Source organism: Onychostruthus taczanowskii, unplaced genomic scaffold (genome assembly GCF_017590055.1).
Source record: "Onychostruthus taczanowskii isolate IOZ18803 unplaced genomic scaffold, ASM1759005v1 scaffold42, whole genome shotgun sequence".
Taxonomy (NCBI): domain Eukaryota; kingdom Metazoa; phylum Chordata; class Aves; order Passeriformes; family Passeridae; genus Onychostruthus; species Onychostruthus taczanowskii.
The window spans coordinates 4,981,341-5,001,013 of NW_024501682.1; the positions used below are offsets into that span (position 1 = coordinate 4,981,341).

Sequence of the window (19,673 nt, forward strand, 5' to 3'; positions counted from 1 at the left end):
ACTGCCTTGGAGCAGTTTGACCATCTGGGTAGGTCAAAGAGTCCAGCCCTGTGACCTTCTTCTCTGGCTTTGGGCGTCAAGGTGAGACTTGAAACAAAAAACTCAAGTCAATCACTGTGTGTTGTGACACAGTGCCAACACGTTGATCACCAGCCAAATTTCATGAAAGGTACACTAAGGTAAACTGCAAAAGAGGCCAGGGGTTTTGTCATGTTAAAAGTCCAGTTTTGCATGGATAGAGGAGGAGTTTGGTTACTGGGGAATTTTCAGGGAAGGCTTTATATCTTCTAGAGGCATTTTTTAAAAATAAGATATTGATCATTTTCTGAGAATTTGAGAGAAAGAACTTAGTCATTCACAGGCAGTTTCTGAGATCCTAGGCACACCCCTATCCTAATTGCATATTCTGTAGTTTCAGCCACTTTAGTTGAGGATTGTGGGGAGAGGGAATCTCATTCATATCTATATCAAATTGGCAAGAGAGAGGAGTTTTATTTCTCCCTGCTGATGCACCCTGGCTTGCAGCCGATGCTGGTGCTGCACATGAACAAGCTATTTAAAGGTGCCAGCAAGTGTCACTGAAGTACAGTTTGTCCATTTGCAGCGTATTGATTCAAGCTGTTTACTTCCTAATGGAGGATTAATTTCTGTTGTGAATGCAAATGCAGAGTACATTTAACATGCTTGCCTTCCAGATAAGAAAGGCCTTTCGCCTTTCTTCCCAGGGAGCTGAACTGAATTCACACCCATAAACAGCAGTGGTCGTTTTAATGTTCCGGGGTTTTTAATTGAAACAAAACCTAGATGTGAGTTTTGTTGCTAGCTGAAACAAAGCCAGCACAGCTCTACTTACAAGTGAGCCTGAGCTAGATCTGAACTGAAGTGGATTCAACTCCCTGCTGCATTCTTGGCTCATTGAAGACTGTAAGTCCAGTTGGACTTCTCTCAAAAGTTCCTGACAGGTATTGCACAGTAGTGTTTGAGAGGCTGAAAATGTGAACCTCTTGAGGAAAGGGTCTGAGACTAATTCTGAAGTGTCTGCCTAGTTTGGGCTGAGGTTTTATTTATTTAATAATGTTTATTTATTTTCTAATATCTGGGAAGACCTTCGCTCTAAGGCAGATGAAAGCTTTACTCAAACCAGGTGTCATCCATGTTCCTGAGCTTTGGTTTGAAATACAGTTGATTCATAGGCAAGTTCCAGAGTTGTTTTATTTGTGGGTTTTGAGATTTTTTTTTTTTGTTGTTGTGGTGGGTTTTTTGGTGGTTTTTTTGGTTGCTTGTTTGGATTCTTTTGGGTGTTGTTGGGGTGGCTTTTTGTTTTCATTTGTTTTTTTGTTTTGGGTTTTGGGTCTTTTTCTTACAGAGGACTAGAATAGGAATAACAGGAGAAAAACTGAAGGGTAACTTTAAATTGTCTAATATCCCCATTTCCTAGGACTTCCTTATATCCTGTCTTTGAAGATTATTTTACCTTGTTTAGGAAAAATTTTAATTTATACCTAATGCACAAAAAATGAATATGTTACACCGAAGTCTTGAATCTTCCAGCTGTTAATTTTCCTGATTTGAGATCTAAAAATCAGCACAATTATTTCCTTTATTCTTTGTACAGAAATGCTCTGTGGATATTGCCTAATGTAGACTACCTTGAGTTCCCAGAGTATATGTGGCAGGAGGAGAGTGCAAGAAAGGAGTGTTTTGACAATAAAGAGAAGAAATATATATTTATAGGAAATAGGTAACATTGCTTTGGTATCTTAATCTGTAAGTCTTCAGGCAGAAATTCTTGCTTAAAGGATGTAAGGAACTATGGCAATTACTCAAGGAATTAAGGAAAAAAGTATGCAGTCCACCAAAATGGTTTTATGTGACCAGGAAAAAGTACCAGTCAATCCATGTACTTACTTTTATACAGACACATATTTCATGACCATTGTGCAAAGCACTGAAAAGTTGTCTACTCAGAGGAACTATTACTGTCATTTAGGAGAAACTCCAAATATCTGGTTAAAGTAATTTAGGAAGAACTTCAAATACCATCATGTTTAGGTGATTCCTGAGACTGAGCAAATGTACCGCCTATGAGTTTGGCTTTGGCATATGGGCAAGTGGTTGTCTGAAATTGTACTGTGGTGAGATAATTTGATAGCCTTTATCAGTTTTTAACATGTAGTAATTGGCTAACCACTGTGTGCTAGCAGCCCTGACACCCTGCTCCATGTTTTATTGCTGGGTGCAAGGTAACTTCCCTTCTGGTTGCAGTTCTGTAGCATGACTTTAAAAAATGCCCCTAAGCCGAGACAATGAGCATGTTTTAAATACTTTGTGACAGTTAATTATTTCCCTGTGGTTTGGAGAGTGCCACTGCACTAGTGCATTAAGAAATACATTTTGAAAAGCGTTGTGATGAAATTGCAGGTCAGATCTTGCCACACAATGCAATTCCCCCGCACAATGCAATTCCCTTATTCTTAAATCAAATAACCATCTGTTTGGGAAAGTGGTTTTGCTCTGAAGAGTTTCTTTCTTGAAATACATTTAGCAGATGTTTTAAGAGAATGGCTTTATGCAGGCTTTTGTTCAGTAGGTGGTTTGACTGTCTGTTCACTCAAAAAAGTCCTGTTGGGCATTGCTCAGGCAAACCTAACTTGTACACATTATGCCTCACGTTCTCTCTGGGCTTGTGTAAGTTCTTTGTATTTTATCTTCCTTATCATTGCTAAAATAATGCCACCTCCATTTCTAGTGTAGATACAGTTTTAGTACAGTGAAAAAATACTACATAACTTTGGCATATTCCCCTGCCTTCATAAGGTTTAATAATGGAACACATTTACATCATCAGAATAACTATACTGAGTTACATAAAGCAACAAATAGCACATGCTGATGTCTGAGACACTCATGCTAGTGAGTTTCCATTGACCTGTTCACACACAGAATGCCTGGAATAGTTAGTCTAGGCAGCCTTATCTCTTAAGGTCATTGACTTATTTTTCTGCTCATGAAGAGATTTCTCTCTCATTGATTTATTTCCCTTTGTCATGAATTGTGACTGCGGGTGTTTAGAAACCCTAACCAGTTCGGCATATAACTCTTAAATACTGTAATAATAGGTAATACCTTGTACATACTCTCCACCTTCTGAAGCTTTCAAATAAGTGAAGATAATCCCTTCCTTCTTCAGATCATGGAGTCAGAAACTTGGTTTCATGGAGTGACCCTTCTGTGGTCATGCTGCTCGATGCCTTTGCAGTTGTTTGTACTGCTCTGCTGTCTGTTACATGTAAACAGAGCCAATTGTCCAGGTTCGCTTTCTGGGTTCTACAAGAAAAGGAGCCCTGAACACCCTAAGCTCAGCACCATGGTCTGTAAAAGTTGTTGGTCCTTCTGATACATAAAAATGAGTATGTTACTTCTGACAGTGCAGATGTGCTTGTGCTCAAACACACGTGCATGCATTGCTGTGGATTCAAAAATGCTTCTACTTTGGTGTCTGAGAGCACACAAAGAGACCAAGGTCATATCACATGTGATTCAGGACACCACAACTGAGCGTCAGTATATGCTTTATTAAGTAATGGAAGAATCCTTGTTTTAGAATTAGTTTCTGAATGCTGTGGGTTATTTCAGCTGAATCTTGTTTCTCCCTGGCTGCTGCTGTTCTGTATTATGTCAGTGCATGTGTCTGGCACTGAAAAGTGTTTGATGTTTTCTGTAGGTCATGCAAGATGTTTGATGTTTCTTTGTTGACTTTTGAGTATGAGTAAATAATTGATAGAATCCCCTGTGGCCAGAATTTCTGAACCTTTATGTATATCATTGTGGTCAATTACAATGTGTCAAGCTGTGTTACGTTTCTCTCTAATTATAATCAAATATGTAATGTTCATAATGAAAGGCAGATTTGTGAACATTGTAGCAGTGCACTGGCTCCAAATTTTCCTGCCGCCTTTGCCAGAAGAGCAAGAGGCTGGTGGGGTGAAAAACATCATGGAGGTAACTGGAGATTCTAAGGAAGTTTTCTCAGTATGTTGTCTAGGTAATTTCTTTTGAAAGTCAAGTTTACTCATGTAATTAATGATGTAATGTGTAAATGTCTTAATTTTCAGATACTATTAATAAATAACATTTGCTCAGCTATTTTGCTGACCTTATGGAGCTTATTGCAAACCTGTTCATTTTAGATGAGCTTGATAGCGATTCAGGTGTAAATGCTGGGACAAGTTTGCAAGTTTAATCATACGTCTGGCTGCTCCTTTGGTCAAGAGTTTGCTTCCATTACAGTAATCATGGTGAGTTTGAAAGGTTTTAAATTATTTGGGCTGCAGTCATTTTGGCTGTATTGAAAAGTATAACTGTTAATGTTTTGTTTTCTACTAAGTTAAAATAGGTACTCCATTAGCTATTTAAATTGAAGAACAAAAATCTTGTGGCTAAAGAGATAAAGACCAGCACAGACTTTCCAGTAATTTTCTATTAGATTATAACTGTTCTGTTTTTCGTATGCATTTTTCATGGAAATATTGTTTACCAAAATTGGTAAATACCTCTAAAAACAACAGACAGAGGAACCACCCCCCTTTAGCCTTTGCAGCTATCAGCACTTTAAGCACAGTCTCTTCCCTTCTTCTTTCAGAGAAGTGTGTTCAACAAGAAACTTTGTTATGCTACACTCAGGAAGGGTTAAACCATACTGACTTCCCAGGTCTGACATGAATCAAATAACCATCTGCAGTCACAGATCATGTGCTTGGGGGTTTATGCTTTAAGCTACCCAAATATCAGATAATCCTAGAACATCACAAGAAGAGGTGCAAAGCAGGTTTTATGATTTAATTCTTTCTGTGGCTTATACAGTCCATTTAGGTTTATACTGTTGCCAAAATTCTCAACAGCTTTAGGTTTGAAGGGGTTTTGCTGTGTTTCATACACTCTCTAGCTAAGGGAGACCAGAGTAAAGCTTACTCAACCTTTCTGCTTTTAGGAATTGCAAATTTTGCATTTGTTCACTCATTTCTTCTTTCAGATCTGGATTTATGCCAATAACTGTCCTTAAATTTCTCTTGAGGCAAGTTGGCTTTTAAATGGGTACAGTGCACTAAATCTCAGGTGACATCCTTGTGTTGGAACATAGGTGGCTGATGGACTCTGTTGTGATCCAAGGAACCCCTGTGGCAGTGGGGCACCGAGCCACTGAAGACAGTGGTTTGTCATTTGCTTACAACAGCTCTCAGTTTGTGCCATAAAGCATACAAAATCTGTGCTGATGATGTCAAATGGAATTGAAAGAACACCCCCAAATGCTGATGGAATTATTCAGGCTGTACATAAAATCTTATTCATATTCAAATATGAAGCATCAGTGCAACACAAGTGATTCCAAAGCATATTCTAATCTTCCTCATCCTTTTAAGATTAGAGAGAGTGTTTGCTTTCCTTGGAAAATCTTGATCTAAGAGAATTCCCTCCAAGTTTTATGTTTTTAGGGGTGGGAAATAATGTCTTGCACCTGAGAGGAAGAAAATGGTGAACTTCTAGCTGAGTTTAGGGCTCAGTTTTTCAGAACACTAAGGAGTTAAGAACTTGCAAAAACAAACCTTGAGGAAAAGTTGGACCATTTTCACAATCTTCTGCATAATTTGATTAAATTTTGCATTACTCCAGGTTACCAAAGATTTATGATCCATTGAAAATGCTGCAGAGAAATATTTCAGCATACTTTGTTTGGTATTGTTTTTACTGATAAATATTGTCTGAATGAAAAAGAAAAGAAATTGCATCCTAGATATGTACCCATTAAGACTGTCTAAAAAAAGAGGGGAAAAAAGATCTTGGTAGTGTTTGATACTGCTGGAAGACAGGATGGCTGGACAAAGTGAAGCCTAACTGAGGAATAGGAGGAATGGTCCAGTGGGCAGTCTGGGCCTCCAGAGGCCAGAGTTCAGTTCTTGTTTAGCATAGGCTTCTTGTATTACTTGCCAGAAAGTCATTTAGTCTAGCTTGTGCCTTTGGGAGTATCCCGTTTTGCATATGAGGAACTGTCTCAGAAGGGTGTTGAAAATAAAATCCATTAATGACTGTGAAAATATATAAATGCCTTCAATATGCTAAAGCTTGGACTTGGTTTCAACATGGGTTTTTTCCTCTGAAAGTATGTCTGGTTTTATGGATGGTTGCCTTTTGTTCCCTGAAACAGGCTACCAATAGGTTTTATTCAGGCCTGGAGTTTTTGATTATCTGTGCTGCTTTCCAGCAATGATTGTACTCATCTCAGTATGCTGCCACATGTTGTTATTTGAGCAATATAGAAGTTGTTTAAATTACCTTTCTAATTAATGCTACTTGCACGTGCTAAAACTGTATTTCAACGAAAGTCACAGCAATAGCATGGGTCAGTAAGAGGGTAAAATGTTTTGGTGATCAAAGATTTTGCTCAGTCATAGTTGTTACATCTTTTGCTGCATGTGGCAAATGTGATGTATGTGTGCAAGGCACATATTTTGCAATGTGTTTTGCTTACAGCAAAGCTGCTCTTGTATCAACTCCTCTATCCCATCGCTAGTTTGCATCTTGCCTTGTTGCCTGTTTCCTTTTGAACAGTAATGCCTGTTTTAGATGTCTCCTCATAAGTTCTCTCTGCACATATAAAAGCTAGGCTGCTTTCAGAGAGAAGTATTTTTAGTCAAAGAAAATGGTCGGAATCAGAACTGCTGTGATCAAACTATTTCCATTGCCTTCAAGGATGCCTGTTTTATTCAGCTGAATTTGGCCAGTCCTTCTGTTTCTGGTTACATATGTCTAAGGGCATTTCACATGCAATACCTTTCGTGGCATTTGGTGAAAAATGCGTGGGAACTTTAGATTTTGTTGTATGCATCTTTTGGTACTTATTTATAAAATGACACTGCAGAATCTAAGCACAGCTTAATGCACAGATTGAAAAGAAAAAGCATGCATATTCTTGTAGTCTATTTTGGAGGTATTTATGCCATTATGTTTCTAGGCATTAAATTAGACATTTTTTAATGAATAATTAAGTCTGAATCGGTCCTTTTTTCCTCTGTTTGGCTTGATACGTGAAAGACCTAAGAAGAGAAGGGTTCCTATAAGTCTAAGGGATTTTTCATTTGTTGGGGTGTTCATTTCATATGTAGGGTCAGCTGAGACAGCTGAGCTGCTGGCTTCTGGCAAAAGTACTAATTCATATGACTGGTAAGACTGTCAGTGTCACTGAAATGAAATGTGGGTATTTCATAAATCTAAAAATAAGAATATGTTCATTTCATTTTTACTGGCATTTGAATGTATGAAGAGTGAAACATGATTTCTTTGTAAAAGAGACTTTCTTTTATAAATAGTTCATTTTTGTTAGACCATCAGCAAAATTTCCAATTCAAAATCACTAAGCATCATTTCTAATAAAATGTAAATTGAAATAGTCCACTTGCTGGGTAATGGAAACTTGGTTTCAGGCCTCCAGTCTTTTTCCCAAGTTGCTTCCAATGCTGTTTGTAGTTAAAGGGGCAGAACAGAGATTTTGTGATGGTCGGTAACTTGTCCAGATGCCTGATTCTTCTGTGGGGCTGATGTTGGGGGTTTATGAGTGTGCGTGCACACTGGGATTTGAACTGCACAAAGTATTTTACTGAAAGCTTAACCAAACAGTGTATAGTGCTGATACAAACAGAGCATTAGACATGTCTGTCTTTAATACAGCCATCTGTTGAGTGCTACAGCAGTTTTTTCAAAAGCCTTCCTAAGCATAGACATCAAAGTCTATTCATGCACCTGTGCTTCTGATCTTCTAATATTTTTCTTATTTAAAACTGGCAAAGGGAGAGGAGCAGTATTTCAAGATCAGCAGCTTTATTTGAAACAAAACACAAAAAGGCAAAAAACTCCCCCAAAACTCCCTCACAAAACTCATGCTGGCAATTCAGGAATTGTTAAAAATGTATTTTTTGGATATTCAACACTACTATTTATAAAAAAACAGACACCCACACTTTCGTTTTCATCTCCCTTGAGTAACCCCTGGCCTTGCTAACATTATTTCCTGCCTGGTCTATTTACAATACAGCTGCTGAGATAATTTTCTTGATCCGTTGGTCCGATGACATCGGCAGCACCTGTGAATTCTTCTCCCGGCCCTCTCTTGAAGGACAGTGGTCAGTGGAAGGAGGGGCTTGCATCATCCTGATGCATTCAGCAACCATGTCCTGAAAGAGGGGGAAAAGCCTCTCCTGTAAAGTCCTCTCAGGTGATGAGAGAAAGCTGGAGGCAAAACAGTGTCCCCACGGGGCTGCCCACTTGAACTTAGGCTGGCAAAGCCTGGCATAGCCGGGCTCTTCTGGTGTCCCCTTGTTTACTGGCTAATTTGTGAAGACCATCGGGTCAAATCCACCTGGTAATAGTGTGGATCGGTGATCTCCTGCTTCTACCTCCCGCTGGCCTCGCGCTGTGTCCCTGATGTCCCCTGTGGCAGGAGAGGGTCAGCTCGGTGTCACTTGCTGGCACGGGGGAGGCAAGGCCACCTTCCCCTGCTTTGGGCGAGGAGGCTGCGATGAGGAGGGAAGGGAGAGTGCCTGTTCCCAGCCACAGCCTCTGCGTGCGGTTGCCTCAGAGCAGCAGAAGCCTTGGGCAAGTGCTGGGGGTTCTGCTGGGAGAGCAGAGCACACATCCCTGCCTGGCTGTGGTCCTGGCCTGCCCCCATCCCCAGCGATGGGTCTGATGGACAGGCTGGGGCTGCCCTGGTGCCTCCTTGACCACCACAGGAGTCCGGAATGGTGTGACACAGGACAGGTCCCGGCACACAAGGTCCCTTGCAATCTTACCTGTGTGGTTTTCCTGCTAAAACAGGTTGAAAATACAGTATTAATGTGCAGAACGTCACATCACTCAGGCTCTGAAATCATGTGACAGTAACTGCTGTGTTACAGCAGAAGCTACTGATTACATCACATTTTAGTTACGGTTTTATTTTTCAGAGATGTGTGGCAGCAAAAATAGTTTTTAATTTGTTGTGTCCTATTAAGATACTCAAATCCAGCGATACTTAGATTTGCTGATGCAACTTGTGATAAAATACAGGAAGATCTGTAATAAGCTCTTCATTGTGGTGCCTAAACCAGGGCTTATTCTCATAGCCTGTGAAATCTTGGAAGTACAGGAGCTTGATACTGAGCACCTGTGTTTCATGCTGAGTGAAAGTGATCTCCTCATGGGTAAAGACTCCTTAAAATCCACCAGAATGGTGCAGAAATAAACAAATTTTGCGTTTCAGAAAAAGAGGATAAAGCATGTATTTCTTTCTCCCAGTGGGGACACAAAAGGGGTATTATAAACACGTGTTAACCAGCTGTATGAGCTGTGTGTGTTCATTTCCCCCGTTCTGTGACCAGAGCTGATCTGTCTTGCTGTCACAGTGTTGTTTTCCACATTTGTATATCTGGGCTCAGTATAAGGAACAGTAAAAAAGTTGCTAAACTGTGGCATTTTTTGACTTTCTTGAAAATAGTGGCGCAAATGTATGTCAGAACAGTACATTAAATATTTGAAATGTAAAATTCACTGAGCTCAAACTTTCCAAGTGTTCACACTTCTTTTTTATTCCAGTGAAAGTGCAGGGTCCTTAACACCTCTTTGCAAAAGGAGGCTCTATTGGTATAGAATGTGACTCACCTTGACTTTGTGAGATTTGGAAACTTCTTGTTTCCTGCATGTGCAGTTGCTTGCTTTGGGAGTCATTCTAAGTTTGATTTTTTTTATCTTTTTGTCTTCTTGCTTACAGATTGACTTGGAGCCAGAAGGGAGAGTGTATGTCATCATAGACCTTTCAGGATCGTCAGGTGAAGGTAGGGACTTCCAATATTTTATCTTACTCTTTCATGAATGGAATCTCCAAGAGTCTCTGCAATGAAAGTATTAGAAAAGGTGTGTGCTGATATCCTCAAATCTGTATTAGCTCAAGTTAAAATGAACACATTTTGTTCTCTGCCATTGAGTCAATAAGCAAGTTGCACTTCATCTTACCTTGTTAATCAATGATGGTAACAATATCAGCTGAAATGACTGTAATGAAATTATCATGTTTAGTAGTACTAATTTCCAGAGGAAACTTGCAAATTCTTTAGCTTTTGGAAGAATACTAACCATTATGTAGGTAGAAAAGATGTCAAAGATGAGGGACAGGAGTTTATATGCTTTTTAAATTATTCTAATATTTGGTATTTTTCCATTTCAAGTAAAGTAATGACCAGAATGTTGCAATTATATGAGGTGTTTTCACTTTTATGACACAGCAGTAACATGTTGGAAAAACCCCAAATATTGAAGAGAAGTATTTATGACATTCTTAAGAAAAATTCTAAAAATAATTTTTTGCTGCTTACTTTAAACAGAGTCAAGTGATATATGAATCTGGAATAAGATAATTTATGAAGAAGCAAATCTGTATGTCTTAGTTATGCATTTGGTGACAGCCTGACCTGCCAAAATGGCCTAGATGATAGATTATCTTAAATAATGTCCAGCAATCAGCTTTGATCAGCTTCCCCCAGTAGCTCATGGAGTTCACTGAAATGAGGTTATCGCTGGTTCACAGTGCATGAAGAAGACTCACATGAACCCTGACAGGAGCCCAAACCAAAAATGCTATGAAATGTAATTATTTTGCCTGGCACAGTGGAGGAACAGGGGAAGAGCATGTTTATCTTTCTGTTCTTTGTAATGAATTGCTGCACTCTGACCAGCTACTTGCAGTAGCTAGCAAAAAGACATATTGCTATAAATCCTGAGTTTTAAAACCAAACTTCATCTTACAGCCTCTTTCTGTACCTACATAAAATATGCTCTACCATTTTTTCTTTCTGCATATCGAAGAAAATATCAATTAAATAGTAGTTTCCACATATCTTTCTGACTGGCATGACAGTGATCACTTTAAATGTGGTTAAAGGCATTGGTGTGATTCTGTCATAGTGCAGGTAGATGTTCTTCCAACCTTCCACTGACAGCTAATTGATACCCAGGTGAGCCTGCTGTTACTATTTCATCCTGAGATGCATTCAAGTGTGTCAGACTGTCAAAGGACAGGAAGAATGGTGTCATGTGGTTCTTCAAAAGTGCTTTAAAATTGTCTAACCTTTTACACAGGAAAGTAAAAAATGGCTATCCTAATGTCTCCTTTATTGTGTGGTGCACTACCCTGCCACGCTTGAAAGGTATTTGGAAAGAAATTTGTGTCGCTACAGTAGCATTGGAGGGGAACACGCAAATGGAAACAGTGAGGGAAAACAGCTTATGAAATGCTTATGGGAAGCCCTCAGGAAGACCAAGAGGATTTAGTTGTAGGCACACAGTTTGTGGTAACTGGGAGTGGAGCTGAGGCCGAGCCTCATCCCCAGTGGGCACAGCTGTGAAAAGCAGGTGAGCAGCATTGAAGGTAATGAGCCATGGAGTGCCCAGGTGCACTGAGCAATCACCAAAGGGAACAGAGGGCACACAGGTGCAATGCATGAACATGATGGGAATAAAAGATTGGGCTAAAGAACAAGAGGGGCAGATGCTTGCAGCCTTCTGAAGTGGCATAGTATTGCTGTGTATGGGTTGAAGCATTATGATGTTGTATGGTGATGCTCTCTGTGTTGTGGCTGTCTTGGCTGCAGTATATGCTGTGACATTTAGCTGAGGTGAATTTGGTAGAAATTAGAGAAGTTGATGCACTTACAAAATATAATAGGACTTGTATATTTTTGAGCTTTCCTGTGCAGTTAAGTAACTGTGTGAAAGTGTTGTGTAGAAGTACTGTAAAGCTCTCTAGGAGGGTTCCAGTTTCACTCACAAAGCAAAGTGGACTAGGTTTATGCAGCTGTTTGTAAACCATTTTTATAGCCTTGTTAGTGCTACTATGAAATCTTATTATTGGACTGTTTTATTAGGACTGTGGCCTAAAAAACTTTGGGTGTTCAGTTATATTATTGAAGCCCCTAGTTTAACGTAACAAGTATGTGCATCCTTGTATAATGAATGGAAACATCTAGACCATAAGGGAACTAGCTTATTCTACATGTTTCAAAACATGAATATTCTACCTCTTTCATTTTATGTACATATATATGTAGATAAAGATAATGAATTTGTGAGGTATTTTATGGTTTTCAAAGGGCTAGTTCATCATAGTTGATCTGTATTTCTTGAATATTAAAGGAACATGAAGTTATGCTAGCTGCATCACTTTTGAGTGGCATGAGTTGGTTGGAGTGATTGCTGCTCTTGACCATATTTCTGAACCAGGCTCTTGTTTTTTGCAATCCAGTTGTCACTGTGAATAGCAAGAGTAGTAGTATTTTCACGATGCACAAATGGGTATCACTCTTTCACCTGGAATTTTGGAGGGGGAAAATTGGCAATTTATGAATATAGAAATACTCATAGTAACAATTTTAATTGAAGGAAGCAATCAAGTTTCTTGGAAAAATGTACTATACTGACCCCTCTTGTCTTGTGATGCTGTGTACTGAAACTTGGACTTGTTTCTCCAATGTTATAGATCAGATTTCTAGTTAGCAGCAGTCAGTAATGTAGCTTCAGTTATTTGGCACTTCTAAAAGCTTTTTCAGACAGATATCCAAGTTCTTTTTGGTATGGTTAAGATTAGTTCAATCCATTAATATGGACAAAGAGCATGGTTCTCTACTATACTGCCTCTAAAAGGCAAAAGTCCTAATTTTCCAAGCAAGCCTTTGTGTGAGTAAATTGGTATATAAATTGAAAGTAAGCTTATGTTGCTACCACATACCTTTTAAAATCCAGTTGTCACTTAGCCCCGGCTGCCAGATTGCTTATCCCTCTGCACTATTTGCATTTGTACAGCAAAACAATGAAAACAGTTCATTGTTATAAGCTGACTTCCTCAACAAAAGGACACGATTCCTGTTTCTCCTCTCCCCCTTGTCTAAGCTGAATCATTCATGGACTTGGGTGGCTTAGGTGTGCAGAACAGATGGAGATCTGGCAGATTACAAAGGCAGGTAAGGAGTGCTTCTGCCTCTCCCCAGGCAGAGACAGACTTGTTGAGAACCACCCTAGCACGTCAATATCAGCATCTGGCTAATATTTTTACATGGAGCTGGAGAAAGAGCTGTGGAGTTGCTGGCTTTGCTACTTGAAGTTTCCAATGGATTTTTCAAATTTCAGGGCATTTAGATTTCTTCTGAAAAGTTTGCTTCCATTCAGTTCTAGTCTTTAAAGCAGAAAAAGGCTGGAAAACACAAATGCTAAAGACTGAGTAGTGGTAAGCAAGCTATGTGAAAAGCTCTTACAAGAACAACCACAAACCCAAAAGGAGTGGTTTCTATCTTCACCTTTTTGCACTAATCCTGTTTTGGAACCTCCTTATAGTTTCTGAATGTTTGTTTCTGCACTGATAGGGATGGTGGGAAAATATTTATTTTAGCAGTCTTCTGTAAATTCTGTAGTAGAAACCGTCCAGCCCACATACTGAAAAGAAAAGTCTAAATAAACTGTTTTTCACACAGACAGTGTCTTTAAAAGTTAGCATTTAAATTTTTCTGCTAAAACGTGAAGGTTTCCAGATTGTGCTTCTAAATCAGTTCTGCAAAGTCATTTACCATTTTGGTGATGTTGACATAGGAAGAGGGTGAGAAAACAGCTCTTAAAATACATCTTTTAAATTTTTTATTTGAAACTATGTACGCCGTATTTCTGTAACACCTGTGAATCACATCTTTACGCTTCCTTTGGCAGAACTGATCTGCAGGGTTATTTACCTTCTGTAGGTTTACTTTATTTAAAAGGGGCCTGTGCATTTAGAGTAAATATATATTTGTTTTCTGTGGATGGAAGCAGCTGTATCTGTGGAACCGTCCCAAATGTAGATATGCACTAAGGTGTCTATTCACAGCCTGAAATAACTGCAGCAGTTACTGAGTAACAGTGAACTGCAACAGTTAATCAATAAAGTTCTAGTTATAAGTTTAATAATTTGGTTGATGGGTTTCTTTAATTCAAACAAATGTGGCTTTCCAGAACCTGACACAGCAACAGTATTAATTGGAATTTTGTTACATAGATGTGTTGGAATTCTGTACATAGATATGTACTGTGCCATATGCAAGCACATAGCATCTTTAAGCATTTCTGCTAGCTTGCATTTGGGAGACCAAATAAAAATGTGGGTGGCTGCAATTGTTATTCTATCACAGTAGTTTGTCAGTCTTGCAAAGCATGTAATCAGTCAATTCTGATGTTAAGTAAACATCTGGTGACCCCCTTTATGTATGCAGTTATAAGAGAAACAAAGTTTATAGTAGGCTGGTGTTTGTAAAAAGGAATTAGCTTGGAAAACATCCATTGTATCTATTCTCTTACTTTGCAAACTGGATCTAGTGGTTGCACAGGTTTTTAGTCTTGTGCCTTGAACTTGTGCCTGGGCTTGGCGGATGTGTCTGTATCAGTCTGTCAGTGAACAGGAGGATCTGCAAGACTTGCTGCCTTATTAATTTCTTCATTGTTGCTTGTTGTGCAAGGTCATATTGATTTTCTGTATTAATTCAGTGTTGCTGTAGTGTATGCACTGTTTCTATACTGAAGTGCACTCACTAACTTTGTTATTGACATGCTTTGGCAGTGTCTTTATATCTATATTTTCATCTTTTTCTTTTAGTTCTTACAGAGCTTTGTAAGTAAAGTTTTTTGAATTATTTGAGAAATGCTTAAGAGCTCCAGTGTAGCTGATTAAGATCCAAATGCAGGCTAAAGTTAAAAACTTAACTAATACAGTGGCACAATGATATTATTTACAAACTGGAGTAACAGATGGCCCACAAATGGGTAAGAGAGGTAAATTGCCTGAGGAATGATTAAAAACTTTTTCAGCCAAGTCTGTATTTAACAGCTTGTGACCTGCCTGCTGCATTTTTCATTGAAGGTTTCTTTTTTCTTTGGAATTACTGGTTTGTGTGGGACACAAACATAGACAGTTACTTGCAGTAGCTTTCTGCCAACTTAAAAATTAAATTACCATTTGAAATATATCATTATTAAATCAACTGTGGACAACTTCAGAATGACCTTGATATGTTAGTTTTCTTTCTTAATTGTGTTTATTATAGGTAACATGTAATACAAATTTAAGAACTATTCAAAACTTTCTCTATGTTCTATGTCTAATCAATTGTAATGATTATTTATCACTATTAGATGTTCCAGTTTACATTATGGAGTTGTCCTTCTGTACAATCACAGATTGCCTGTTTTTGAGTGGGCAGTTGAATTGCTACAAAATACCATAGCTTCCAAGACATTAATCTTCATATTAATCTGCTTGTAAGATACTAAAGTTGCACAAGATGAAGAACATGAGATGATATTTTACAATAAATCTTGCTAGCTGAAGTAATGGTATTTTGTGAATGGAAAACATTTTGTTTACATTTTTTATCTGGTCTCTTTGCATTGAAATAACAAAAAGTCCTTAGAAGTCAGCACCAGGTTATGTATTTAACATGTAACTCAAAATATATGAATTTGTAGGAGGTTTTCCAGTTCTTAGCTCACTTACTTCAAGGCTCCCGGGTTTTCATATATGGTTGTTGTTGATTGGCATGTCAGGACAGGAGGTATGCATGAAAAAAGTATTAATAGAAGCAGACACTGATTCTTAATGCCATTTTTGTGTCCCATACTTGATAGATCTGTAACATAGGTACAGCTTGTTAATCAAAATATCCAGAGAATTTGTTTCAGGCATTCAACTTTAGTAGAATCAATACAGCAAGAAAAATTGCATTTCTTTTCCATGTTGTAGCATCCTTTTGCAAAAATCTGTTCATAGAAAATATCCATAGGACACATTAGGACTTGCAGAGAAAGTTTGTATTCTTTGCCAGTGCTTTTCCTTGAAGTACTTGTAGTTGTCATCATCATCATCAGTAATTATGCTTCTTGTAGTGTAAGGGCTCAGTGAATGAGATCGGGTTGTGCCAGGCACTGTTTGAACAGAGAACAGTGGAAGGTGCTTAATTAGAAATCTTGAAGTCTGAATCAGGGAGCATTATTGCTTGGTTGTTTCAGGAATTTGTGTTACTGAAGAGTAGTGGTTTCTTTCACTAATATCTTCTATTGCAAATACAACTTTGGCAGGCTGTTTGCTTGTCAGTTCCTCGTAGGAATCAACTGCTGATCTTGGGGTGCTGAACAGGCAGTGAAAGAATTCTCAGGTTTGTTCAGAATTTATGGATGAAGAACCTTTTTTTTAATAACCCTTAGGGTTATTAAATTATAGGTTATAATTCACTTAGAGTAAACATATGGAAAGAGAGTCACAGTCCTAATAGGTTCACTATTAGAAGCCTTCTTATTTCTTATTTAGCTCCCCAGAATTTGATTGAACATTCGAGTCACACACGTTCTTACTTTTCTCTGTATGTTAATGTTTGAGAAGTAGCTGAGTGTTGGAAATGTCTTAGGCAGACCCCTAGAGAGTCTGGGGAGAGTCGTGGCTTTAGTCAGAGTATGGATCTCTCAGGGGGGACATAAGTAGCCTCCGTAGCTTTTTCAGAGCTGCAGGTAAAGCAGAAAGCATCTGCACAACAAGATCTGTTGAGGCATTGGGGCAAGCGGTCTTCCAGTGGTAAAATGTGAACTATCTGTGAAGTAAGGATAGTGTTTGACATGTGGGAAACTATTTACTGAGACTCAGCGAGCCACTTGAACATTACATTTTTAGACTCAAGGCTGAGGCTTTTGCTGGGAGCTGAAATAATCAGAAACGATGTGAACAGGACAGTGGTGAACTGGCAGTGCTAACTGGGTGCGTGGTTTTTGTCTTCATTTACTTGATTCATGTATGTTTGCAAGTTAGAGCTCTTCTACAAATGCAGCTTCCCCCAGAAGTTCTTGGGAATATTGTGTGCTCAGGGAGCTACAGGCTTTTTTAAAGTGTCAATGTTGTATTGCTTTTCTCTCCTCCTACTGTAAAGCAAAATATCCAGTCAGAAAAACCAGACACGCATTGATTGCTATGCTCTGTTCAGTCTCAGTAGGAAGGACTTCAACCTAAATGTCTAATTTCACATTTTTATTATAGCTTGGATAAAGGTAGAGTCCTACACTGGCATTTTGGTTTTGCTTCTGCTGGCTTCCATGCTTTAAGAGAAAAACAACAAACTTACTTAATAACAACCAACTTAACCACAATCTTCCTATTCAAAATTCCTTATGTAGTATATCAACTGAGAACCTATTTCCTTTGAAGCTTTGGTTTTGTGTAGATAGGGTTTGGGGAATTACTTTTTTCCCCATTCAGGTTTTTGTTTCTTCAATACCAGATCAACACTCATTCAAACTATAACTGCGGGGAAATGTTAAAATCAAAGAAAGAAAAGAAACAAACTGATTTGCAAGTTTTTTCCTTCTGCTATGCCTTTTTTTTTTCCCCTTAGGAGGGATAATGCAAAGCTGCTACTAACGTGCTTTTCCTCTTGAGTCTTTGGTTTAAACATAAAATACATCAGTGCTGATGTGTGGATGCTTATTACAAAAATGAAATTTTTTCCCAATTTTTTTTCCTCTTTTTGAAATGATTAATCTCTCTTATGGCGCCTTTTACTATAAGAAATCTTTAACCATCCAGATATTGAGTTTTTAGTTTAGTTTTTTTTTTTTTTACTTTTTTAAGCCAACCAACCAATGAAAAGAAAAGCACACAAAAAACCAAAACTTCCCATGCATTGCGTTTATACTAATATAGAGATTTGTAGATTGCTCAGTCAGACAACTTTCTCATCTCAAATGAACCACTCTAAATAAATCTCTTATTTCCTCCAATCCATTAGAATATGTTGATGTCAGTAGATAAGTGCCATACCTGACTCTGGTGTGTATTTGCTTCTTGGTGCAGTAGGTGATGTATTTCTTCTGAGACAGAATTTCAACCACTGGTAGCACGGCATCTGATGGCAGATATTTTTGTCTTGTTACCCAAGTGACAATAACTGGAGAGCCTGAGAAGAGGAACTGTGACATAACAGTCTGAGTCTATGTTAAGTTTTTGACTTTTGCCAGTCGACACTGACTTGAGTAATGGCACAGGCATTTATTTGGGAAAAGGAACCTTGCAGGTTAACAGCTGAACCCCAAATTTCCTTTTAAAGGTACCTGTGCACACACAAATCAGCACTTGGTGACAGTTCAGTCTGTTAGTGCATGAGCCTTTTCAAGCGCACTGCTTAGCGTAGAGGTTCTCCAAAGGGTGCTTATATAAATTTAACTTCCTGTGGCAAATGCCTTCATAAGGAACATCTCTCCATGGATTTATAGCCATCCCTTGGATTTTATTCAGTTAGCTGATTGAACATCTGGTACACATTGTGTGTTTGTACTGAGCCCATACTGTATAAAGCTGGCTTGAGCTTTTCAGGCAAATATCAGTGACCTTTCCTTGGCAGACTTTTAGCCACTTGCCAAAATAAATGTTTTGCAGGGAGCAAGACAGATAGAAAATTTGGCTTCAAGAAACCTTCATATTGTACTGGAAGAATTTGTACTTGCTTAAGGAAAACTGTGTTAGGCTGAAAAAGGACTGAAACTCATATACATACCATGTTCCCAACTGCTGTTGCTCTCTTTTCCATTTATGTAGTAAAAGCTCTGATTTCCATATGTTGGGGTGTTTTTTTTAAACAAAATCATGCAGGGCCTTTGGAATAGGAATGTTTAATTTTATAACTGCCTATGCCTAGTGTGTTTTTTGAAGAAAATGGGAGAAATGTATCACATTGAAAGCTATAGTGGTGTTTTCATACATAAGTGAAACATGAACTAGTAACAAGTTTTGAAATGGAAATATATATTTTGAAATCTGTGTGGGGCTAGTTTTTCATAATAGAAGACAAAACATGGGTGAGTCCAATGCTCACTGCATACCATGATGTGATGTGGAAAATGCATGTAATATCAGATTTTTGGGTTGATTTTTTTGTTGTATTTCATAAAATACATAACCTCTACTCTTATGATTTGTTCTTGTTTTGCTCTATGCTTTTGCTGGTGCAGTAATATGCTCTGAATAGATCTTTTCCCTCTTCACCCTTGATTCCCAGCAATAGTGAAACCTGTTTATTGTTAGGGTAATTGAGAAAAAAGGTCTTGGTATAATCTATTCTGATTAATCAATCAGGGGTGGATAAATAAGGAAATACACACATTAAAGACAGGTCTAGCCATGTTCCTGGCAATTCCACGCATCAGTTGAATTACGAAAACTTACTTGTGTATCGTGAACCAAATGTCTACTACCTTGAACATAGCCTGAAAAATCTACTAGTGTTTTTAAAATATAAATTTTACAGTCATATAAACAGCTGGAGTGTCAAAAATCTGTATTCTTTAAGTATAGTCTTGAAAGGTTAAACTGTGTGAGGCTTTTTATGAACTCTCTGTACTTGTGGTGGGAAAAATTGTTTTGCCTCTGTAAAAGGCAGTCTTTGGAATTAAAAATGACTATGCAAACCTTGCATCACTTGCAAGTTAGAGTTTTTAAAAGGAAGCTGTAAAGTCCAAAAAGGAAGATTAAGCCCTTTCATTATTTCTCTGCACTTTTAGAAGGGCTATATTAAGGGCAGTACTGCAAGCTGAGATACATA

General features: G+C 38.3%; 1 protein-coding gene across 1 annotated transcript in view; it reads left to right on the top strand.

The window, feature by feature from the left end:
* Positions 1 to 19,673, top strand: part of PRKCE (protein kinase C epsilon) — a 286,716-nt gene that overhangs the window by 90,476 nt on the left and 176,567 nt on the right. The window contains exon 2 of the mRNA XM_041413572.1: positions 9,797 to 9,860. Coding sequence (XP_041269506.1) covers positions 9,797 to 9,860 — 64 coding nt within the window. The remainder of the gene's footprint in view (positions 1 to 9,796; positions 9,861 to 19,673) is intronic.